Source organism: Spinacia oleracea, chromosome 6, assembly GCF_020520425.1.
Source record: "Spinacia oleracea cultivar Varoflay chromosome 6, BTI_SOV_V1, whole genome shotgun sequence".
Taxonomy (NCBI): Eukaryota; Viridiplantae; Streptophyta; class Magnoliopsida; order Caryophyllales; family Amaranthaceae; genus Spinacia; species Spinacia oleracea.
The window spans coordinates 76,509,645-76,518,635 of NC_079492.1; the positions used below are offsets into that span (position 1 = coordinate 76,509,645).

Genomic DNA, 8,991 nt, shown 5'->3' on the forward strand with positions numbered 1-8,991 from the left:
TCTGTATTATTAAGGGGGAATTAATGTACATCTTTAATGTCTAATTTGCGATAAGCATCATTTGTTTGTCATCATCAAAAAGGGGGAATATTGTTGAGTAATATAGTGTTTTGATGATTATGAACAAATGATGATTATCTAACTAATGTGTGTATTGTTTAGATGTGCATGAACAAGTAAATGAAGGTCAATAAAGATCATTTAGTTGGAAATTTCTGAAGATATATACAAGAAGAAGTGAAGTTCCTGAAAGGAACTCAAGAAGTGAAGGGAACTTCAGAAGAGAAGTCTAATTATATAAGTATACCATTAGACTTAGAGTTTGTGTCCTTAACTACTGCATACTTGTTTATTAGTTTAGTTTTCTTCATCTTGCTTGTATTGGTTGTCATCACTGACTTTATGGTTTTGATGACAACTAGCAAACGACTAACCTATGTTTGAGTTCCAATATGTATTCGAAACAAATATAGGTTTGATGAAGAAACAAACATGAAGAGTTCAAGTCAATAAATCAAGTATCCAAGCTGCAACAAAGTTCTTCAAAGGAACACAAACAGATCAGTTCCTCAGCAGATCCTACGAGGAACAACGAGTATAAAGTTCCTGAGTAGGAACAAGCATGGAGAAGTTTCAGAGGCGGAACTATCAACATGAGGCTCTTGAGTTGGAGCATCATGAAGCATGAAGAAGAAAATAAGAGTTTATTTTCTAGGATTCATGTAAGTATGTAGAAACTTGAATAGTTGAGGAACACGGTGCCAAAAGGAACTTGTCGGAACTTATGAGAAATAACGTCAGTTTATCTTCCTAGAATACTCCTAGTTTTAAGGTAATTTTAAGTGTCAATAACGTGGCTTTTAACACTCCTAGTTGTTAGGGATTTACCTTTGACTTTGAGTATTTATCTCCTAGTAAAACTCTATTTATTTATATTTTTAAAATAAAAGATAATTTTTATAAAATCTTATTTTAGTTAGGATTCTGATTTTTATATCATATATTTATTTATTTATTATTTAAAATTCGTTTTTAATAATGTCCTATTCATTCTAGGATTTGTTTTGAATATCTTTTGTAGTTTAATGTGTTTAAAATTTTATTTTTAATAAATAAAAAATAATTAATCTTTTTGTAAAATAAAATCTGATTGTTAGTTATATTATTTTAATAAAATTTATTTTTCTATTTTATTAAAATCAGATTTAAAAGGTTTTGTTTTAGAAAATTAAAATCATTGTTTTACGTTGTTTTGGAAAAACTACATTAGTGGAGAAATAATAGGAGATCATGGAAAACCTGATTATTCTTAGCCCTAACTCCATGATTTTCTCTACTGACTAAAGTCATGGGATCATGCCTAAATTGAAGGGCTTAGTGGTTGTTAGTGGAGAAGATTATGGAGAAAGTGGTTGAGGTTTCTTCCTCTATAAAAGGAGAGCTTTCTCATTCATTCAAGTGTGTCTGACTTGCGTTGTCATTCCAAAAAGGGTCTGGTTTATGTGGAATAATTTTACAGAAATTATATTTTGTTTTCCACGTTTTTAGAGTCAGTTCCTACAGTTCCAAGTTCCTGACAGTTCCGAGTTCCTTTACAGTTATTCACTCTCTACATATTAGAGTTTAATCAATTATCAAATGTCTATATTTTAAGAGTTGTTCAAGGGTTGAGTGAGCTCTTGTAATGGGTAATTTGTCAAGGGTTTGAGTGAATTCTTGTATAAGTTTTAGGCAGGAACTTGAGTGAGTTCCTGATGTGTATGGGGTAGGAACTTGAGTGAGTTCCTGTTGTATTTGGGGAGGCTTTGAGTGAAGTCTATGAGAGAGAAGCTGATAGGCTTTGAGTGAAGAAAAAGAGTCAAGAGAGACTTCTAGGGAAGTCAGTGAGAGCGTAGTTGTTTGAGGAACAACTATTGGGAACTTGAGTTCGTAGAGGAACTCAAGTAATGCCCGAGTTCCTTATAGGTTTGTAACTGAGTTGTTGCCCTATAGTGAAAAGAGTTTAAGTTGAAATTCCTAGTGGGTCGAGGTTTTCCTTCTAGTTGGGCGTAGAAAGTTTCCTCGTAAAATCTCTCTTGCATTGTTTCTCTACTTGCTTAAAGTTTCTTTATAATTCCGCAAAATTGGCTAGAAAGTTCCATACTACAATTCACCCCCCCTCTTGTAGTGTTCCATCCGAATAACAGAAGTTGTAGTAATGTCTGCTTTGCTGTTGTTTTGTTAGCTTTGATTTTGTTTCTTCTAATATAAGGGCTTGACCCTACTCTTCCTACCAAAAAAATTAGCAAATGTCCTAAGTGATGTGCTTATTTGCTATAGTTTTAGCAGGAATTTGATGCAGCTGCCTGAACCCGGTGGAACGCGGACGAAGCTCTCCATAAATGAAGATTTTATTATTAATAAAAGAAAATTAAGGAAGGAATGTTACAAAAAAAAGTCAGTGACAACTGACAGCAGTAGATTCCATAGTTATTCTTTCATTGTTTTTTTAATGAAAATATATTTAAAAAAAGAAAAAATAAAAAACGGATTTCTTTTAAGAATCTGACTCTTTTTTTTTCTTTTCCTTGTTACTAGTGTATAAGCAAATTCCAGTTTCTGTTCCACAGTTTTCAGCCAGTAAAATGGAGTGTACAATGTTAAAGTAAGCAGACAATGACCAAAAAAATTTACTCCAAAAAGATGTGAAAAAAGAACAAAAAAGAAAAAAAAGTTCTGCCCCCTCCTTGTTCTTACAGAAAGGCTTTGCAACAAAAATAAAGATGTAAAACACAAGGATATTATCATCGGTCAGTAAGTCCAGGAAGTAGATCTTTTGATTCGGGGACATATCTGCTTGTCTTCCTCGAGTGATACCATACCCAAATGAGAAGGATCCTCCAACATCATCTTTGCTACCAAGTATCCTGCAATCGACCAAGTTTGGTTTTTACGCGCTTGTTTACCAATGAAACGACCAGTCTTCCCGTCATAGTATTCAGGAAAGCCATCCTTCAGCAACCGAGTTTCAGTAAGTTCAATCGCTTTTTTGGCTATCTGTGGCCTTCCACTCTTAATACATGCAGCTGTTAGAAGCCAAAGTAGAACTGCAATCCCAAAGAATATAAACTAGTCAGTCTTCATTGTACTAAGGCTCTATTCCATAATATTCCGTAAAAAGCAGTTTTTGATTTGTGAAAAGAGCAGTTTCTATCAGTAAAGTAAGGAATTTTGATCAGTAAAAATCAGTTTTGTTCTTTTCTTTTTGGAAAAATCAGCTAAAGAGAACAGAGTCCAAGTTAACAAAGCAAAGCAAAGAGTACAAGTCAAAAATGAGTTGTAATTTGTGGAGGTTGACATAAAGAGAGCAAAGATTTCTACGTAGCTTATTACGTGGAAGTTATTTGACTTTCATCTGAAAAGAGAAACAACAAAGCACGGAAGCAGAAAATTCACCTGGCCAAGAACCCCCATTGTGGTAACTCCATCGAGTATTCTTAGGATCATATCCGGTAATTATCTTCCACTCATGACCTTCCAGAGCTGGATAACTGATCTTAAGAGGCATTTCACCCACCAATTCATCCCATCGAGCTTCAATAAGGTCCATTATCGCAGAAGCCTGCTCCGGTGTTGCCATTGAAGACAAGATAGCAACACAGTTTCCGAGGCAAAACCACCGAAAGTCCATCCTTGCTGGGCTCACATTGCCGATGAAGTAACCTCCTTTTGTTGGCATAAAGTCAAATACCCAGTCCTCTAGAGAATCAGGCATCACATTGAACTTGTTGACAGCTGTGTGCGAATACTCCTCAGTTTTAAACCGATAAATGTTGTTCAGTTGCTTCAAGTCGAGCCAAAAGTAGTTTCTCATATGATAGCTCAATGCATGAAGCCGCTCAACTATTCTCTGGATGAACTCTTTACCTTCTCCTTCAGGTCTAAGCAATTGCAAGGCACATCTTAACGCCATGAAGAAGAGCGCTTGGATTTCAATGGGATACCCGTAAATACCCTAATGATAAACAAGCCCCATTTAGTTCTAAGAAAATATCACTTCTCATTCCTTAAATGACATACAAATCATATTTGATCATTCAGTATAACATTCATGGTCAATTTAAAAAAGACAGGTGATCATATGTTGCAAGAAATAAACTTCCATATGGATGTTGGATATCAAGGTCAGAGATGAGAGGACAAGAGAAACACTATTATCTCAAATTCAATCAATCAATGCATGACATGTTATAAACAAGGAATATTGACAAGAATCTAATGGATTTGTGCACCATCTTAATGTAGAGTAAATGACTGAAACAGTATCTACAAACAAATCATTAGCGTTACCTTTTAAAGATAAGGTAGAACAAAAAGGGAGACAGGTATTTTCAATATATCTTCTCTCGCGTGAGGGAAAAAAACAGGGTGTGGACTGAATACTGATTGTCGTTTAGTGTCAGGTTCACAATATAGTGTCTGTAATCTGTTGGGAGATGGGCAAATTTTTGCTTATTTCTGAGGGGGATGTAGTCCCACTCGGCTACTCTACTGTCAACTAACTTACAAAACAATGAAAATGCAAGGTCTCACGCAAGAGTCAATACATTTTCTATAGCTTAAGAGTCTAGGAAAACCACGAACCCTGTAACTTAGCTGATCTAAGAATAAAACATTTCAACTAAAGGTCACTTGGAGCATATCCGACAAAGTCAGCAAATTTTCGCAATCAGGACATTCAATTTTGTTAAATTACTTTTATCACTTTCTTTAACTTGGACAACACTGGAAGATGTCCCAACTCCCAACATCGAGTTCTTGATACTAAATCCCTTCCCCAAACATAACTCTACTCATCACTACAAGTTCAAAATAAAAGGAGTTTATATACTAATTATACTCATCCCTACTGTAATACCAAGTCCCAGAATATAAGGCTCATATAATGTCCTATTTTGATGTAAGCTAGCTTAAAGTGCCGATTAAAATTCAAACGCCTCCATTTATTTTCTAATATTCCAGATGCATCAATCAGACACAACTGTAACATGCGTGGATAGCTTTCACCCACACATGCAGCATGGGTGATACAGCTACTGCACTGACATTGCAATTATTTCATGTATATGATTGAGAAAGGTGGTTGACATGCAGCATGGATGATGCAGCTACTATACTGCTATTGCCATAATTCCATGCAAGAAATAAATAAATGTGGTTGACTTGGCATAAAGGCACTTAATGATGTACTATGATGACAGGAACAAAATTGACAGTATATAAATGTCATTTTCGGCAAAAGCTGCAAAGAACAAACCATTCTACGATCAACCATACAGCACCCATCTGCACAAAGGAGGGTCGGGAAAGTATCAAATCCTTCTGAAAGACATATGCCCAGGATTAATCGAATACCACGCTGGCATTCTGGCTTATCAGCCAAGGAAGAGTCTCCAGTTGATTTCGTATAAGCACGTAGCAAAATAATCCACCAGAAACCAGAGTCAACAGGAGCTACCCTTCCTATCGCGGCCTCACCAAAATCAGCAACTAATGTCTCAGTGTTTCTGACAGCATCATGATGTACTTTGAAACTAGCAGGCATCACACCTTCTCCTAGCTTGAATAGATCAACCTTCTTCTCCCATGACTGGAGGCGAAGGGTCTTGATAAGAAAGTTCTTCACAATATCTGGTTCTCCATTCATTAAAAAGGCCAAAGCACTTGGAACAAAGTCTCTTACAAAAACCTTCACATAAATTAGAAAATCAGAACCTGTATGCAAATGCAAGAGATAATATATATGTTCACAGTATGAAAGAAAGACTCACTGTTCGGGGAAAATGTAATAGAAAGTAGAAACATATCTAAGTCTCTGACTGTATGAAAGTTTTTAAGGTAAGATTGAAACCATTATTAATTCGACCTATTAATAAAGAAAGCTAGTTCGTTAGAGCCTTAAACCTCTCAACAAAAACGAAACAAGTTAAGCAGGATTAGAAATGAGATACACGTGGCCTCGTCATAGACACATACCTTAAAATTGTACATACAAATTAAAGTCTAGAGTAATTATAGATCCATGATGTGACACTAACTTACTCCAAAAAACAGAATGAGAAAGTAAATAGCAATTCAACAGCACCCAGAAACACAATATATGCATTGAACGTCTGTTCTCTAAACCGAGCAAACATGAAACCATTTGAACAGAACACTGCCTATTAGAGATTGATCACTTTGTTCATGTGACAATCCTAGACACAAGTTACAACATCTATTTCCTAAAAACATCTGTATAAGAATATAGATCCAAGTGTGCTTTATACGAATATAAAAGGAGCTTCACCTGATCATAGTTAAGCTTCTCTTCACCGTTGTCAATAGCAGCAATAGTACCAACTGGCTCGTTTCTGAAGTAAACTATGGATCGCCTCAACGCTTCCCATGCTTCAGAAACAATAGGATGTGTCTCAAACCCAGCCTCTGATCTCGGGGTATCGAAACCAGACCTTCCACCTGATGAATATATGCTATCAACAGGCTCGAAAACCCGAGATGAATTCTCTGTATTCCTGTAAAAGGGTCTAGGAGACATTGTAATTGACAATTCACTGAATGACTTCTCATCAAAGGATCTCTTCCTTTCTGTGATTATCGGTTTTGGAATATCCGAAAATCTCGAGAAATCATCATCAATAATCTCAAATATTGCATTGCTTGTGCTAACTCCTTCATTTTGAGCCATGGGTATTCTTCAAAAATCTAAAAAACACCAACAAATGAAGATTTATCTCAATTTCAGAACTCCAAATTTATTGGATTTATAGTATTACAAGAACAACAAAGCAGTCTCTATCAACACAAAAAGTCAACGTATGCAGTAAAATACACAGCAATTTAACAATACCAAATATATAGAATTATACACTTTATTTTATATAGATTTGGTATGATTTCAATTATATAGATTCAATTTAATAAAAAGTATACGACCAATTCTAGATCTTACAAAAATTCAGCTAATTGTTTAACAGAAAGTGCGAATCACATTACAATTAATTAAATTATCCCTTTCAGTGCATTATACTCTAAATAAACAGGACAAATATTTCACCATCAAAACCAAAAAAAATCAAGGAAATTTACAAAAATATCAAAAGGGGTTGAACATACCAGAGAATTAAAAAAATGGGTATGAATCAAAAATTGAAAAATCGCCCCCAAAACCCCTCCTCGAGATTTAACAGGAGTATAGTCTCAACTAATTTTGAGAGAAGAAATGAATAAATGAGATAATAAATGAGAAGAAATAAAACGTGGATTGTGGGTTATATTTATAGTAGGTGGTGATTTAATTTGTAATAAATTTTATATAATATGGTGTAAAAATGAAATTTCTGACGCGGATTGGTTGACAAAATTGACAGAAGAAAGGTTTTAGGAATAGCTTTTTGGAGGCATTTTTGGGAATGTTAGGTAGATTTGAAGCTTTTAGACGTTTCCTACAAGGAAAACTATTTTGGATAATACTCATTCATGCCACGTTGGTAATACTTCTTTCGTTCTTATTTACACGGGACCATTGAATTTTTGACACTTGTAGACATTAAAAATTATAGTGTATTATAAATTAATTACTGACTTCAATTTTCATCCTAAGTGTGAAAAGCTAGTTATTACTCACTTAGTGTTTGCTGATGATTTGCTCATGTTCTCTAGAGCGTCAATCAGTTCAAATGATGTTTGCTGCCTTCAATCAGTTCTCTGCAGCTTCAGGGTTGAGAGTCAACCTAGATAAGTAATATCTACATTGGTGGGGTTTCTGCTACTAATAGAACTGCAATAGTGTCGTTATGCATATTCAAGAAGGGACGTTCCCTTTCAGGCACCTTGGGGTACCCCTGCTACAAAGAAGCTGGCTTATTATCAATGTAGGCTCCTAATTTGCAAAGTGGTAGCCAAAGCTAAAACTTGGACAACTAGGAATCTTACTTATACTGGCAGGCTCCAACTGGTGCAGACAATTCTTTTGAGCTTGCAGTCTTTCTGGTGCCAAATTTTCATTTTGCCCAAGAAAGTCATTAAGGAAATTCAGAACTTCTGCAGGATTTATCTTTGGACAGGCCATACCGATCCTTCAAGAAGATCACTTGTTTCTTGGCATAGTCTTTGTCTTCCAAGATGTGCAAGTGGATGGAATTTGAAAGAAATGAGTTTGTGGAACAAGGTTGCAATGGCTAAGCTTCTCTGGGCCTTAACACGTAAAAAAGACAAGTTGTGGTGTAGGTGGGTGCACACATATTACATTAAAGGTAGACCTCTATCTACTCACTGGCTTGTTTCAATGTCTTGCCCATTGAGGAAGATCTTGGCCTCTACTCAGTTGATTGATGCTGCTGGAGGATGGGACAATGTAAGCCAGAAGGGGAAGTTCGCTATCAAAAAAATGTATCAGTGTCTCCTAGGTGATCATGTGAAAGTGCCTTGGAGAAGGGTTATGTGCAATAACAGGGCCACCCCTAAGAGCTTGTTTATCACTTGGCTTGCTCTTTGGAATAGGCTTCCTACTAGGGACAGATTATTGGCCTGGAAGGTTACTACTACTGACAGTTGCCCTCTGTGTACCATCAAGAAAGAATCAGCTTCACACCTATTCTTTGAATGTGATTACTCTACAACTGTTTGGAATAAGATTCTACACACCCTTCAGTTCTGCAGAAGAGCTGCTACTTTTGATCAAGAACTAATTAACTTGGACTTTGAAAGCTACCAAGAGAACTGGTGACAGGCACAAGCTTTTACTGATGTACTTTGCTGAATGCATCTACAACATTTGGCTTCAGAGAAATGAAATAGTGTTCAATCATAAATGTAGAAGTCCCTTTGAGATTCTGCAGGATATTAAATTTAGAGTTGCTTGTAGGGCAACTGATAGTCATAAGCTGTTGATTATGAGTTAGGTGTTGTTGTTGTTTGGGTTGTTGTCCTGATTTGTTGTTAGTGTACTGG

At 35.8% G+C, this 8,991-nt stretch overlaps 1 protein-coding gene across 1 annotated transcript; it reads right to left on the bottom strand.

Moving 5' to 3' along the window:
• Positions 1-2,579: 2,579 nt before the first annotated feature.
• LOC110799521 (probable alkaline/neutral invertase B) lies at positions 2,580-7,450 on the bottom strand. The gene is made up of 5 exons (XM_022004791.2): positions 7,156-7,450; positions 6,329-6,744; positions 5,297-5,728; positions 3,436-3,994; positions 2,580-3,086 (listed from the first exon to the last, which is right to left on the bottom strand). The coding sequence occupies exons 2-5, from the start codon at positions 6,725-6,727 to the stop codon at positions 2,791-2,793; spliced, it is 1,686 nt and encodes a 561-aa protein (XP_021860483.1). The 5' UTR covers positions 6,728-6,744; positions 7,156-7,450; the 3' UTR covers positions 2,580-2,790.
• Between the last annotated feature and the right edge of the window lie 1,541 nt (positions 7,451-8,991).

What these genes read in the sequence shown, in the direction of transcription:
- LOC110799521 (XM_022004791.2), bottom strand. Translation starts at nt 6,727, where the DNA reads ATGGCTCAAAATGAAGGAGTTAGCACAAGCAATGCAATATTTGAGATT. An exon ending in AGAAGCTTAACTATGATCAG is followed by an intron (nt 5,729 to 6,328) that starts GTGAAGCTCCTT and finishes ATTTATGTGAAG; the next exon opens with GTTTTTGTAAGAGACTTTGT. An exon ending in CAATGGGGGTTCTTGGCCAG is followed by an intron (nt 3,087 to 3,435) that starts GTGAATTTTCTG and finishes TTGGGATTGCAG; the next exon opens with TTCTACTTTGGCTTCTAACA.